General features: G+C 41.9%; 1 protein-coding gene across 1 annotated transcript in view; it reads right to left on the minus strand.

Moving 5' to 3' along the window:
* CABLES1 (Cdk5 and Abl enzyme substrate 1) overlaps positions 1-16576 on the minus strand; it is a 70732-nt gene that overhangs the window by 35860 nt on the left and 18296 nt on the right. The window contains exon 2 of the mRNA XM_005517438.3: positions 1138-1209. Within this exon, the coding sequence (XP_005517495.2) occupies positions 1138-1209 (72 nt within the window). The remainder of the gene's footprint in view (positions 1-1137; positions 1210-16576) is intronic.

A 16576-nucleotide genomic window follows, 5' to 3' on the forward strand; every position in this document is an offset into this window, starting at 1 on the left:
GCCACTTCTGCTTTCCTCCTGCTAGTAAAGGCCTTAAGATTCCCTCACCCTCTGATTGCAGTTAGCCTTGTTAGCTTCTCCACAGGAAAATGGCACCAAGAGAGACATTCTACCACAAATTCTGCAAATTAGCAAGTGAAAGTGCTGCCTGGCAAACCATACTTTGTTTATATCTTTTACCAATTATACATGTTTGAATCACTTATGGGAACTATTCATAACATGCTGGTAAGCAAGCAACAGTAAGCTTTGTAAAAATAATCAAGCTTTGGTAATAAGCCAATTGGTACAGCCTCTGCTACTCTTTGCTTCGAGGTAGGGAGAGACAGCCAATCTGCATGTGGATAAACAAGGCTAAACACCAGTATAAACCAGCTGAATTACAGGTCCTAAGATAAAGAGGCTGTCAAACTTAGGCTGCCGTCTTGCCGAACAGCTGACCTGGAAGCATTCCATGCACTGGTCAGATTACTGACCAGCCAGTTTCTGAACTGTTAAGCAGTTGCTCCATTTTCCATCACCCCAGAGGATTGCCTAGCGACTAATTACTGTGGTCCCCAGACAAGGAAGCTGTGGTCTCCCAGATGCACAAATCAAACCGCACTGAAGCTGCCACTATTGACAAGGATGGGAGCAGATTTATTAGTGGGGTAGCAGTCACAAACCTACCAGCCAACACGCAGACAGTAATGCTGGTAACCAAAATAAGCTTGCTTGTGCTGAGAGAATAAATAGTAAAACTTCATTAAAAATACTAGCCTTCAAAAACTTACTGTTGTAAACCATCTCTACGTACTTTTTAAATGTACCACAGATGTTAGGGTACTACTGACTAGGGGCTAGTCATTCGTATTGGTGCCAACTAAACTTTTCTATTAATCAAATCTGGCATTTTAATTCCTGACATTTAATCTAAATACTGGCTTTTTGTTTAATGACCTAAAGCCAGGGAATGTGCAATTCCTATCAGCCACCACCTCACAGGGCATGTGGAGCTTCAACACTTTCACTCACTATGAGGAATATCTCAATGTGAAGACCCAGCTACTTTTCAACATGAGGAGGGAGAGCAAGACTGCCCATGCACGTGCTTTACAGACAAGAAGCCAGAGAGAGAGAGAGAGTAAATAAAATGACCTCCGCAGCGGGGCGTTTTCCTCAATGTCCTCCAGAGTCTCCAGAGAAGATCGCTGGGAGATCAGCCGACGTCTGCGGAGAAAGCAGAACACAAAACATCACTGCTGATTAGAGGGCACAAGAAAGTCCTCAGAGCTGTTATTCAGTTAAGATCACGCCCCTCACTAGCCAAGCCATACCTTTTGTTATTAATAAATTTTGTTCCATTCTGCTTATCTTAATCTATTTGTTTCCACCCAGAAGCCAACTTACTCCATACAAGCTGCTACAGCAGAGCAGAAGTTGCAGTTTTGCAACAGCTCCTCCTCAGTTTGTGCTCCCCTTCCTTCAAGGGTTTAACACCCATCTAACACAGTCCCACATGTGCTGCAGTACAGTTGGCAGTGCTACAAGTACAGAGCTTTGACAAAATAATGCAGACAGATTCACAGAGACTGCCTGTCCTTCACACTGCCACTGGGGACACTTCTCTTTGCCCCTTGCACTTTCTACCAAGCAAGTGCCGCTTGTTTCTCCATGATGTCCATCTCATCACCCCTGCCAGGAGTGTCTGAAGTGACATGAAAGATGATAGTGCCAGCAACACTGTTCATAAAGCAGCAGTTTAAACAGAAGCTCTGACCATCCCCATGAGCTGCACAGGTGAGCTAAGCTCTGCTTTAAACCATTTTCCTGTGTCTGAGTCACATCCTTCCTCTACCTTCAAAGAAATAATTACCGAAATCTTAGCATTACAGGTTTTCTCTCTGTTCTAGCAGGCAGGGATGCCCCAGTACAGGCTTTCTTTTAGCGGCCATTACTGCTGCACAACCTCCAAACACCCAGACAGCAGCACAAAACCAGGACTGCACCCAACCCTCCAAAAAAACACCGTAAATACCAAGAATGACTGTGTAAGACATGGCCCACCCGCAGGCACATAAAGAGAAATTAAGCTGGCAATCATTGAAACTACTCCGTCGTTGATGGGCGTCAAAACAGCTGCAGCAGCCAGCAGAGCCGTGGCACTGTGCCCCAGCACCTGGCTGGCAGGAGCTGTGCCAGCACCCATTGATCCCAGGGCCATGGCTGAGGCACAGAGCACCTCACCAGTGACTTCACGAGTAGGAACGATAGAAGTCCTCAAAGACTATCACTGTTTCTTGCCCAATTCCCACTGAGCTGCCTTACTCCCTTCACCTGCAAGCAAAGAGTTTCAAGAATGTCATGAACACTCCTATATGCTTGGAAAGGTGCTCATTAATTCATTTATGGGCTGTATTTTATATATTGTTTTTCTCTGATGCCAGTGTAAGCAATTTCTAATCCTTCCTGTAATTCCCTTGCCCCTCCAGTTGTGCTGCTACAACTGTTCCTGCAGTCGTGCTGCAAATCTGATTACCAAAATGTTTTTCAGTTCAAAATAACCCTGAGGTTCAGTCATTCCATTTGTTGTTAATTCAAACACCCAATTTCTATCACTTTCCCACTGACAACGCATGTCAGGACAATTTTAATGTGCACACAGCTTTTTCTTTAGTCCTTAGAAAATCATAGAAAACCCCTCAAACAATTTTTAGATCAATTAAGTGTGAAGTATAATCCTCTTAGGAAAAATATGCAAACCTAAATCTCCTCAGGCTTTGTCTAAACTAGGATTTTAGAAGATCTGGTGCAAGATAGGATACACCTTCAAAATGCTAAAAAAAAAAAAAAAAGCCTGCATTTCAGGATGTGCTGGCATAGACAAGAAGAGACCAAACACCTGTCTCTTGCACCCATGGATGCTCCCACAGATCCATCCACAGTCAGAGAGGACACAGGAATTGTTCTTATTGGGAGAAATTCAGATCAGGAGGAGCTCCTCCTCCTTTTTTGGTTTCACTGATCCATAAGAAAAAGCTGGAAGTTTCAACTACCAGCACCACTGGTAGATGAGGTGGCAGATGATAGCTGTTGGCTTTTTAATACCTCTTTATACATCATTAGCTTAATAACACAAATAATGGCATGCTCCCATCTTGTGGTGTTACAACACCAAAATCATACTTGGCATGTTGTTAGTCAAAGAGAGATAAACAACGGTACAACCTCGCCACCTTCTTCATATTAAATTTATCAAATTAGTCATGCTGTAGATGCCGGGTGCTTGGTACAGCACCAGGTGCATATTCCAGCTGCCACTGAAGCCTTTTTCCAAGAGTCTCCTTGCCCAAAGTTATGCACCATCCTCAACTTCATTGACGATAGTTTGTCAGACACGGGTTTGAAGATCGTACATTTGCATCTGTCATTGAGGCAGATGTGCTGGGCTGCAGGAACACACACAACTGCATTTCACCAGCTGGTCATCCAGCTGCCTGCTGGAGTCCTCTGGCTTCCCTCGCTGGTCTCAACTTTCTAAACCTGGCACCAGGGATGCTGCCTCCTGACTTCTGCTTGCTAACCTCACATAGGCTGGATGGGAATCACTGCCACCTCTCTTGGTGTGAAAGACCTCGCACCGATTTTCACCAGTACTGATTTTGTAGTGTTTTGGGTACCTTACGTGACAAGTGAGTCTGCACAAAGGAGTGGGGGAAGCTCTCTGTTCACCCAAACTTGGGAGAGGAGCACTGATACCTGACCTCCCTCCCAAATGGGACATAATAAAAGCATAACTCTGGATAAATCCATCCAGGAAGAAAGGAAGAAAATACAAATAAAAGGTACTGGTAGCAGTGAGAGCAAGGATATCCAGCCCAGCCCCCAACCCAGCTGAAAACTGCCACATTTTTCACCTCTCCCCAGAATTATTAGTTTTAATCACTTCAACTCTCAGCACTGTCAAAGGAGCACAGGAGAGGCGGATTTGGAACAGCTCTGTTGAAATCAGTTCATACTGTCCAGGAATCACACCCTCTTTTCACTGAAGAAGCTCAGCTGCAGTGAAGGATGTGCAATTATTCCACTTTATCTTAAATCTTTATTTCAAGGCCTAATTAAGATGACCTAAATACCAGTATTTTATAAGCCTTCCACAGCTGGATATTATACTAGAAATGCCAACTAATGAATCTACCTGCTGTGAACAAAGTCACATCCTGTGCCACACACACAGGACAAAAAACAATTTTGGGAAAGCAAAGCTTTTGAAAGGATCTTCCAGGGAATACAAGAAAAATCACTTTTTCATTGACTACATTAAGAATTAATCACCTCAACTGTGTTTAGTATTTAAATTAATCATCTTTCTCTCTTCAGGCAAGCAGCCATGGTTTGTCTATACAACTCCTAAAAGGGTTATTTTTCAAAAATTGATTTTCATTCTATAGCAGCTGGTGTATGTAGACACTTGCACTGAAATAACCGAAACTGTTTTATATCACACATCACTATCATTCTGATGTAAAGCTGTGTTGATACCTATTTTGTATTTAAAAATGCCCTATTTCAATAATAATTATGGGAAAATCGTATTGTGAAGGAAGAATATATGCAGAACAAGACAAAACAGCACTACGTGACTCACACAGGATTCAGGCTTTGGGATGAGTCTCTAAGCAGATGCAATTTCAATATAAAATTCTTTAAAACTTTTGTAGAGTAAATGCCAGTCAACTAACACACAAAAATACAATTGTCCTTAATAAACAAACTAAAGAAGTTCCAATAAAAATGTTAATTTCTGCTAGTCCACAGAAAGCCTTAAAAAATTCCTCCTAGTTTAATGATCACATTCTAGGATTACTAAACTCATCCTCACTCCCCATAGCCAATTCACAAACACAGGAAAAGGCAGATCAGCACTGGAAAGATGGTGACCTCCTCGTTCTAATGGTCAGCCCCTGTAGGACAATGGTCATGGTCTCATGCAAGTTACAGATTTATTTTGTTTAAAAACCATGTAGTATCACTTTCCCTTAAACACCTATCTAAAATATTTTTTGTCTGTTTCCTTGCTGTTGGTTTCCTGTGCATGTGCCCAGAAATAACCAGTACCCTGCAATCAAATTCCAAGTGCAGAGCAAAGAAACAAACTAAAGAGACATTTGATGCCATGGTATTTTAAATGGCTGTTTTCTAAGGTACTCATGACCCTGCTCGCATACTGGATTTATCTTTGACCAGCTGTCTGAATCTCTGTGGAAGTTTCTTAAAAGCTAAAATGTTGTCTTTATTTCCCCTCTCCAAAGTCAGATTAATACATTGCAAAAATGATATAAAATACAAGGGCAAAAAAAAGAAACTATAGACAAGGAAAAATGAAATAAGGCAGGTCTGTAACCAAAACTGCAAATAGCCAAAGCAAGTAGACTGCAAATATATTCACCATAACCACCCCATCTATCAGTAGAATATTATCTTCGCTCTCAGCTGCTGCAAAATACTCAGCTCAGTTATGTTAAACATACAAAATCTTAAGCCACATGCTGTCTAGCAGGTGATAAAAAAAAAAAGAAGGAGCTGCAATCAGAACACTGGATAAATTCATCCAGGAAGGAAGGAAGGAAGGAAGAAAGCCAATGATAATCCAAGAGATAAGGAAAAATAAATCCATGTGTAATGACTTTCTAGCACAGCTATAAAACCAGGAAGAAAAAGCTGCATTTTAAACACAACTAATTTCTGTGAAAGTTAGGGGTGTAATTTTTCCCCCGCTTCTGTTAAGATTACAAACCTGTAACAACTGAAGCCAGCAGTGTGGGTGCTGCTGGCTCTCAGAACAAAAAACACCCCTGCAGGACAAGCTTCTTCCCTTTGTCTGGAACAACTGCATCCCTTCAGAGATGCAGTGACATGGGACACACAAGTGCCAATCAACCAAACACCTGCTGACTGCATTAACAGTGATGGGAGAACTTGGGAGGACAAAGGCATTTCCAGAGCTGAAGACTGCTGGCAGTTCCCATGTCCACTGGGCTACCTCTTCCCTTCAGGTGGCCAGGCAAAATGGGCAAGAATCATGGGGCAGAAACCTCTGGGCTGTTAACTTCTGCTCACAGCTGTGTTTATACTAATGTGGCTTGGAAGCATCAGAAAAGCACAGGACCGCTTGACACTTTGAAAATGTTGGATTCTTTATTTCCACTGTGCCTTCATCACAAAAGATGTGTCTTACACACAGAAACACTACCCTGGATAGGTGCAGAAGGGGAGTGGAAAGAAAGTAACCATAAAACTTAGAGTGATTGGGAATGAGATCAGGATACCTGTAAGGACACCTTGGGGCCTGCCTAGAGGTTTAAGTGAAGGGTCTCCCTCTGCATCCATCCACTCTCTGGAAGGTGCCAGCTCCAGACTCAAAGAGGTCTTGCTCAAAAGCCAACCTGTCCTTTGCAAGCACTCCCTGAGGAACTACCAAAACCTACTCTTGGACTTGCAGTTCCCATAGGTCAATCCAGGCAGAGCATCACCTTGATCTTCTATGGGAACAGCAACACTAGGGCTGTTTTTTCATTTGGACTTCATATTGTTCCTTCTAGCACCAAAATGGCTTGAACAGTAAAAGGAAAACAAGGAGAATATTCAGTGAGATCTAAGATTAGGCTTCCATGTAATAGAATGAATAAAAAAACACTAGAGTAAATATATATATATGTATTATATTATAATATTATGGCTACAAACATATCTTGCAGGCTATTCTGAGTTTTGAGTAAGTTATCATTTACCATTCTCTTCCCTAACTCCTTTGGAGATGGATTTGGGTACAAACAGAAGCACAGCTCCTGGCTCTCTCCCCACTCTGGGGCCACAGGAGTAGGTATAAGCAGAGCTGCCAGATGCAGGCTATGCCCCATCCCCAGCAGCTCCAGCCCCTTTCTCACTCCAGGGAAACTTAAATGCCATTTCTGTCCAACTCCTCCTCAGCCTGCCGGCTGAATGCCTCTGACCAAACTCCCAGGCAAAGCTGTGACAATTAATACACTCTTCTGAAATATTATACAAGACATCAGCTGTGAACGAATCCCCATTCACTTCCTGACCCCTGACTTCATGTCCCAGCATGAACCCAGATGAAAGATCCGCTAATGAGTCACCTCTCACCCTCCCTCTGAAGTTTTTACTGGGATTCTTATGTCCCAGCTCATTTTCTTCCTATCTTTTGCCAATATTACAGGAAGACAAACACAGGAAAAACAAACCCTGAGACTATTGAAAATTATTAAGGGAAATAGAATTTCCAGGAGCTATCCAAAGTGATATAAAGCCGTTTTTAATTGTGTGCTATCATAATTACACAGCAGAGCCATTATCTGCAAAGAACATCAAACTCCATTTAGGACTTCCACACTGCACAGTGTATAGTCAAGGCTGCCCACAATGGGAGTTAAAATCATCTGGCACATGCGGAAAATGGGTTATTTTGTTAATTCAGCAGCCCAACCCAAACACACAGAGAACATACTGAGAGCCCTCCATTTAGCTGTCACCTATGTGCAGGCAGGATGCCAGCACAGTCTAAGACCAGAGCTTTCTGCAGTGGGCTGTGAAGAAAGTCTTTGAAGCAGAGATCCTCAGCTAGCAGGACACTCAACAACCTCCTTTCTTGGGATATGCACTGCAAGGAGACAGACCTTCAAATCTAGTGATAAGTAGGAGAATGATGCCATGCCATGCCATGCCAAATGTCTCCACAGTCTTCATCAACCTTTTGGGCATAATCAGGAAGATGGACAGAAACAAAGAGATGACAGGAGAGCTATGGTATGAACATGGCTCTACACACTCCTCCTAAACCAGGGGTACCCCCTGCACTCAGTATTTTATCTATACTGTCATTCAGCTCCTTCTCCAAGCCTCATCCTCCTACAATATCTGAGGCAGAAGCTCTGAAATACACAGTACTTGAACTGCTACCTCCTGCAGCATTACATCTGCACATAACATCTCAATGTGAAAAACACACTGCCATCCGAGAGGTAGGATGTAAGTAAGAATTAAGTAAGAATGAGGAAAGAAGTTAAGTAACAATGAAGAAAATAAACACGTCAATTCTGAAGTATCCCACTGACCTTTCACAATGCAACACAATGCTCTGTTCACATATGATTATGTAGCTTTACACACATGATCCTTCAAATAGCACACAAAATTCTAGCACAGCCCTGTCCCAATACCCCAGAGGGATCATCTGGGTCTGGTTAAATCAAATATAAAATTAAGATTACCAGCACTCCAAAGAGACAAGGAACTTTCACTATAAGTGCTGAGTAGCAAGCTGTTCACTGACAAAACATTTGTACAGTGTGAATGTGTACATGCAACTGTGCAGAAAAACAGAAGGTATGGTAGAGCAGGACTTTTTGGACCTTTGGGCTTTTTTAGTATCATGCACAATTTAACTTGACACACTATCAGTCCTTCTAGAAGACACGATTTCAAGAAATTTCTAGCAAGGAAAAAAACTCCCAGGGTTTAGTCTAGGGAGAACAGAAGAGCAATCACTACAAGCTGTTAACTCTGGGAAACATTTAATTTTCACCTTCCCCGGTAGGATTCCAAATTCTCCAAAGATGTATCTTGTTTGAAACCTACCATCATGGTTTAGTAGTGGATTTGGCAGTGCTTGTTAATGGTTGGACACAGAGAACTTAAAGGTCAGTCTAAATGATTCCATGATTCAGTGATGCCATCTTCCCTCTGCAGGCAGCTGCCTCTGCACCCAGTCCTCAGACTGTTGGCTCTGCCCGAGCCCTAATGAGGAGTTACAGCCGCAATTCAGTAAGATTCATTTAAAGACAGCAGAGCTCTCAAAGATGCCAAAGTGCCAAACATTTACATTCTGTTACCTTTAACCAATGATTTACAGATTCACTGTCTTCACTTTACTGACTGCAGCAGTGTGATAGCTTTCAGAAGGCTTCTATGCAGTGATTTATCCTGAGTATGCCCAAACACTGGAATAACTATGTTTTTCAGAACAACCATTACCTCATAACCTAACACACATTATCATGGTAAAACATCAATGGGCATCAGCTTAATTAGAGTCATTCAAAACTAGGAAAGAAGCAAACAACAAGATTAATCACCTGACCTTATGAAAACAAGGACGCTTGCCAAAGCAGATACAATAACACTGTAAAGAACATACAAACTGTCCATCTTTATATCCTTTTGTTGCAGTAAAACCCACGCCCTAATAGCCTTCGTTGGATTAACATGAATCTAACGGATTCTTCATGCATCATTTATCCCTGATAAAACTCTATGCATTACAAAACAATTAATATTTAGTTCTGTTCAAAAGTAGTGTCTCCCCTTAAATATCACATCCCAGGGAAATGAAGCATCAATTAGGCATCATTTAAACCAAGTATTTGAGAAAACCACACACTGCCAGAGAGTGTGCAAGTATCAAAGCACAAAATGTTGCATTCCACAACACCCAAAGTCCTGTAATTAAGTAAGAAACTCTCTTTCAAGTCAAGCCCATATGCAGTAGATATTAGAACACGTGAGAACACAGACATGCACTGCTAAGTCATCTGAAAAAGAGACTTTAATTCTAGCCAGCATAACCATGCTTTTCCTCTTTCATATGAGGTAGTTTCTAGGTTACCTACATCCCAACCTCATATCCCTGTCTCTCTTCCAGACACACATGTGCTATCGGCGAGAACATATTCCACAATCCTACATCTTAATATTCTTAGAAGAGACATGAACATACGATTAATTGCACGGTTAAAAGAAGCCTAGATACTGTGAACGGTCTGGATAGAGGTCTTGACAGAGAAAGAAAAGTCCCCTGTGTGAGCAGGGCACAAAGAACAAATGAATAGGAGAAAGCTTATTAACATGAGGCACTTCGGGCATGAGATATGAATGCTGGCACAGGTGGTGGCAATCTGAGCGTTTACTGGTGTGTACTTTGCCACACATTCCCTTAGGATCAGCCACTTCTCCCAGCATCTCATTACATACCCAAGAGTCAATGCCCTGCTTTCCCTGGCCACTCATGGCTGAAGACCAAGCCTATGTATATTGTTCAGAGATCAGTTGCCATATTGGATGGCTTAGACATCTTAACTTTTTGATATCTGTGATAAGGTGAGACAGTCCAGTGCCACAGTTTTAAATATTATTTCATCTACAGGAATTAATGCCTTGTTAGTTCATGCACAGTCAATTTCAATGCCAAAGGCCTTTGAGTACAAAAATATGTATTCACCTAAAATATTGCATTTGCTTATGCTTTACACTAAGGAACATATTTGCAATACAGGAGACACGTTCTAAACACAGTACCACAAGATCCATTATTAGGGTAAAGGCAGTTCCTTACTGTCCAGCAGAACTGCTTCAATGTACCAATGAGCTTGTGGACATGAGTCTTGCAGGGGGAGAGCTCAGTTCTCCCCTGCTTGTCTCACTAGGGACGAATCCTGGAGCCACCCAGCATTTTTCACTCTGGGAAAAGCAAATATCCTCCTTGTTCCCCCATGTCAGCCACCATGACTGGGCATGGCCTCTTCCTGTTACTTGGCCACTGTGTTTCTGCTGGTAGCAGAGGGTTAGATCATTTTCTTCTCTCTCTGTTCAGGTTCTCTGCTCAGCATGGCTTACAACAACTGGCTTATTCCCTGTCTGAAGTTACTCTTTCCTGATACAGAACTCTAATAAAAATTTAAATATTTTCAAAAAAAAACAGTTTACTCCATTGTGAACACTTAGTTCTGCAAGGTGAAAGGCCAGCTACAAACTGAACACCATCGTTCAGCCTATCACAGGTGCACAAAGACTAATTGTGGTTTAAAGGGTGGCATTTGAGAGACTGGATCTCCTCAAGGAACCCTCACTTCCCCCTACTTCTAATGGGGAAGTATTGTAGGAGTTGTCATAACACTGGTAACATTTGGTTGTGTAGCTGTGTCATTGCTCTCTTTTAAGGTGTGGTGGGTACAGACATGTCCAATATTTAGAGAAGTTGGCCAAGAAGCCCATCCCACCTGTTTTTACAACAGAGAGTACCCAGCAGTCACCCTAATGGACATTTCATTGACTTGGCAAATGCAGCCTATATCTGCAGGCTGGGGAACTGCCTTTCCCAGGATCAATACACCCCCAAGAGCACACATAGCAACTGGCAGAGGCCAGAGGCTAGAAAGCACCTCCTTAACTCTCTTCTGAAAACAGCCTCTTTCCAGGGCACCATCCCCACTCACTCAGGGAACACATGGTGCTCTGCCACCCCACAAATAGCTGGATATGCAGACTTGAAAGGTTCCCAAATTTATGGCCTTTTATTTTCCTATATTCCCCACATACTGTCACAGTGTTGGGTTATAAAATGTAATCTGAGCAATCTCCTGCTTAGTAAATTATGTAATTATTGGAGAACTGAATTTTTGTGGATGCCAGCAAGTTGGCCAGCTAGGAAACATTCAGCAATGAGATAGCAGTTTTCAATCAGTTTCTGAGGGGAGAAAACCCACAAAAAACTTCAAGAAATTTGGACAATGCCCATAACAACTTGCTTTAACTTCTGGTCAGTTCTGAAGTGGTCAGGCAGTTGGACTGGATGATCCTTCCAGGTCCTTTCCAGCTGCAATATTTTATTCTATTTTATTCTAAAAGCAGATTCATTAACACATCAAAGTGAGGAAAATTGCCAGAGCATGCTGTTAGACTGAGTCTACTGATAATTTGTATTATCAGAATGATAAAATAGCAACTTATAGTGACAAAGCTGGCCAAAAACAGTTTAGGGGACTGATATTAAAATGCAGCACAAGACACAAATTTCACCTTTTCCATATTCCCCTGTCTCGGTTTCCTCATTCTGTGCCAGAAGGATCAGAGGCAGCAGCTCTGGCAGATGCAAGAGCGGACAGTCTCCTTAAAGCAGCACTGACTGCTGTACCAAATAACCTCAGAGATGATTCTTGACTTGCTCAGTATCTCGCCAGCACATCCAAAAGTTATGTTGCATTCATATTATGCAATGAGGAAAAGTAGAGGTTGGCTGACCAAGCCCAGCATTCACAGTGATCCACTTCAAATGTGTATCGAGCCCTCAATTTAATCTAGTCTATAGTGCATATAAGCAGAAAAATAGATAAAGCAATCATTAAAGCAAAATAACCAACAATTAACTGTAGTTGCAAACCCATCTCCTGGAAGAGACGATTAATTGAGAATGGGGTCACACCCTGACCTTACAGGAAATCTGGAGGACCTGAGTCACTAAGCTCTCCCCATCACAAACAAACAACACAACATTAAGCTATGGTGAGTTTATATAACCCATACATTACTTCAGACGTCTATACACACAGGAGGTGGGGGCAAAAAGTCTAGAAATAACTGTAAAGTCCCAGGACAGGCAGTTTGATAGTGCATCTCTCTCCTCCTTCTCTTTTGAGGCTCAGGAGAGGCAGGGATGGCCTCCATAATCCCATATTCGATGAAGGACTTCCCCCTGTCAATAGCTTTACTAAAAAAGCATTCAGAAGGGCATAAAGCACCACTCAACTTTATTAAATCTTCTCAGCAGTCAAAGCTCTCTGCCTGAGGTCTCTGTCTCCAAATATCTGGGAAGCCCAGGAACAAATCCCAGCACCAGACCTGAAAAACACCTGGCATGGGACCCTAAGCTGATGTGGTGGTTGGTTCTTTCAAGGCTGAGGTGTGGTCCGCTAACTTAGTCTGAAATGATTTCGTTTGAGTGATTTCCAGGGTCTGGAAGATTAGTGTTGTGGCTGTAACTGTAGCCATGCTAAGCACAACCTTAGGCAGACCTTTGGGTGACAAATGCCATGACTGCAGATGTAAAAACATATTTAATTCTTCTGTAGCGTAGATCCTTTTTTTGTGTGTGTTTTTTTCTTGTTGGTGTTTAATTTCTTTATATACATGCACTTTATAAATGGCTTTGGGAATAATAAACACGAAGCCAATACAGAAATGGGTATATTTGATTTTAAAGGCTCTGCCTATTTACATGGAACAAATCAATGACATTACCATTTCCCTGGGATGAAGAGGCATACGGATAGAACCTATGCAGATGTAAGACTTTTAGTTTTTCTGGTCTCCCCCTTCCTTTCTCTTCTTAAAATCTCTGCACTTCCACCAGCAGCCTTTAGAGACAAAGGGTCTGTCACTTTTTTTCAGAGTTGCATTATTGCCTAGTCCACCCTCAGTCAGAGGACTTTTCTTGATAACATAAAACAGTGCACTTTGTCATCTGATTCAGTGGCAATTTTAAAGCTCTGCAATGAATTGCAATGAATTTGCAGCTCATTTGAAATGAATTAAGTTGATGAAAGGTCACAAGGAACCAAGGACAATTTTTACAAAGCATCTCCAGGCCGTTTTTCCAGACCATCAGCTCTCTTTTGCTAACCCAGGAACACATCTCCCACTCTTTAGAAAGCAAACCGTCTGTTTCCCCATAAAAAAAAAAATCCCAAAGTATTGCCTAATGAAACACACAAAGAGTCCTTCTCATGCTATGGGAACACATTTCAGGATTCTGCTCACGTGCTTTTTACTCAGGCATGCTTTGATGTAATAGCAGGGGAGAGAAATTTTGAAGGATTTACAGATTAATCAGCCAGAGCATGGATGTAGGTTAGGACTATGAGAACCGTTCTCCTCTGGGATATTATCTGCAGCTCAACTTACCCAAGATGAAATGAAACGTTGCTTTGGGAATGCAAATGAATTAGGATGTCACGAAAAGTAATTCAATTTGTAGCAGTGGGGTTTTGAATTTGGTTACTTACCTACAAGATCTTTATTTAACTGTAAACCTGGTACAATACTTACTGTGATTTCCGATTTGAAATTAATTGTACTGCTAATTTAAAAATCAGGCCTGATAAGTACTAACTGTTTTTCAGGTCATATCTCTATCACCTGTGTGTATATCTCTATGCCACTGCACACTTATGGATGCTCTGTAACAGATCTGCACAACAGTGGGATCTCTCACACGTAAAAACAAGGGTAAGACTTTCATTCATTTCACCACTGTGGAAGAGGTAAGTGGAACAAGACAGCTAATTAGTCATTCTCCATTTCAATCCTCGATAACCACAAAGAGAGCTTGTTTTTTTACTGCAGGCATTGTCTTACATCAAACAATTTGTAGATAAGAAAAACCAGTTCTCTTCCTGAAGGCACACAAGCAAGAATTTTGATGGAAAAGATGAAACAGCATTAGAAATTAACTGTAACACTTCTTCCCTTCCCTAGTCACCAGAGTATGTCCATTAGGACGCAGTGCTTATATACAACTATATCATCCAGACTGACAAATTTTGCACAGTCTGCTGTTTTGGTACTACAGAGCACAAGCCATTAATAGCTGACTGCCTCATTCAAATGAAACAAGACAATTATCAGCTGTAACTTACACAATTAATAATACTGCTGCCAGCATTTTCAGCAGAGATTTGATTCTTTTATAGCTCATTTGAAGTCTTTAGGGAACGTGTTATTAGTACATCTGTCCTGCTGTAAACATAATTATCATGCAGAATTCCATTTATCATGCTGATCAGGAAGCACTTTCTATCAGCCTTTCAGCCTGGGAACACTGATAAACAGGCAAGGGAATTTGACTGCCCCAGCTCAGCGGGAGTGTGCTCACTGCCGGGACCATTGCTCTTTCTGGCTGAGCCTGTGGCAATTTTCTGAATAAGCACAAGACTTGTGCTGACCTCTGACTTTGGGGTACATCATGTTTGAACTCGGGGTATATCCTGCTGGACACCGCTTGTTTGTATGATCTGTTGATTTTATGTTCTCCTGTAATTCCTTGCTCTTCTCCGAGACCACACTCAGAGGTGGTTCAGGCTTCTGGAGCTGCTGCACAGGGAGAAGGCAGCAACTGGATTCACCATGACCACGGCTCTTAGTCAGCGGCATAAATCAAGTCCATGTCACAGACCACAGGCGACACCTGCTTCAACAGAGCATCACTTTTAATATACAAAACTGGGCTGGGGCCAGGTGTAAACAAACATCAGTTAAACAGATGTCAGTGAAAATGGTGCTGAATTTTGGCTAAAATGTGTATGAGATTTTAAATAGTGAATACTATCAAGACTTATCAAACTCTGATACCTTACATGCAGAACAGCCCACAGCTGCAGGCTTGCTGTGCAGAGAAACTGTCTACATGGACAACTTAACCCTCAGAGACCTGCAGAACATCCTGACATCAAAGTAAGATTAAGCAAAGTAAAGGTCAGCCCCTGAACAGACCTCCTGCAAACTACAGCTTCAAATTGGTTTAAAACAACCTCACTTATACTAATAAGCTGATGCTGTGACCAAAAGGTGCCATGCTGCTTCAGCTATCTACCACCCCCTGCATCACACCAGCAGAAGGTCTCCTGCAGCCAGCCAGGTAAGGGAAGCACACAAACAATTAGTGATCAGCTTCTCTTTGGTGTTGTGAGGGAGGAAAAGATCTGCTGTCCTCAATGGGATCAGCACAAAACAATCCTCAAACCACAAGAAGTGATTAACTGTTCCTGCAGGCTGCTCCCATAGCTGCTGGCTGTCCTCACGCCTTCCTCCGCTGCAGCTCTGGGTACCTCCTTCAACTCAGCCACTGAGCAGCACCTCAGTCACAGGAAACAGGCTGGACTCCTTCAAGCTCAACAGACAGAGATGGCAAACAGGTCTGTGGATAATACTGAGCACATCCAGTCTTTGGAACTTATTTTTTTCTATTGGTCGAAACATTCTTTTTTCCCAGTGTTTGAAAATTGCCTGACAGGACATAAGGGACCTGCGGGTGCCCTGAGGTTGATGGAATCAGACTGCCACAGCAAAGGGCAAAGGAGGAGGAGACCAATTCCTGATGATATCAGAAAGCAAATGTTGTTTCAAAGAGAAATTATTTGACTGCTGATAAATTTGTGATAAAGTTATGTTGTTGTTTTTTTTAATGTGGGAGAAATTCATAAATCTAACTCAAGAAAACTGCTGTTGCAGGCTGACATTGATACATGCGGAACAGCTGCATGACCACAGAAACTCCTAAGTTCACTATGTTAATATATTGAGCCATTATGGATTGTATTTTAGGCAACTTATTTCCAGATCATTCTGATGTTTCATTTAATTGTATTAAGACGGGGTGACTGTGAGAAATAAGTGGCACAGTGGTTACATCAATTACTCTCTTTAAATTCAAGAATCATGCATATCCAGATTGCTTAATTTCTCCCATACATCTGCATTTGCATATCTTTCTTCTCTGAAGAGCTTTCAAAAGCTCAAGTTTTAATCAGAAGACTATTTTTGATCCTAATTTTCCAAGCTGCAGTAAAGCTGCTTCATGACCTAATCTGATGGCAAACGTACCATCATTATACTGTGGCTTCTAGCAAGTAGTACAATAACTAGGCATAATGTTTCTTATTTTTAATCACTGATACACCAGGTGCCTTGTGTCTAATTAGAGCTATCGATTTGTAGACATTGCTTTAACTCAGACTGGCAGATGACT

Source organism: Pseudopodoces humilis, chromosome 1 (assembly GCF_049639895.1).
Source record: "Pseudopodoces humilis isolate 2021_Gansu_Grassland_sample_001 chromosome 1, ASM4963989v1, whole genome shotgun sequence".
In the NCBI taxonomy this organism is placed as follows: Eukaryota; Metazoa; Chordata; class Aves; order Passeriformes; family Paridae; genus Pseudopodoces; species Pseudopodoces humilis.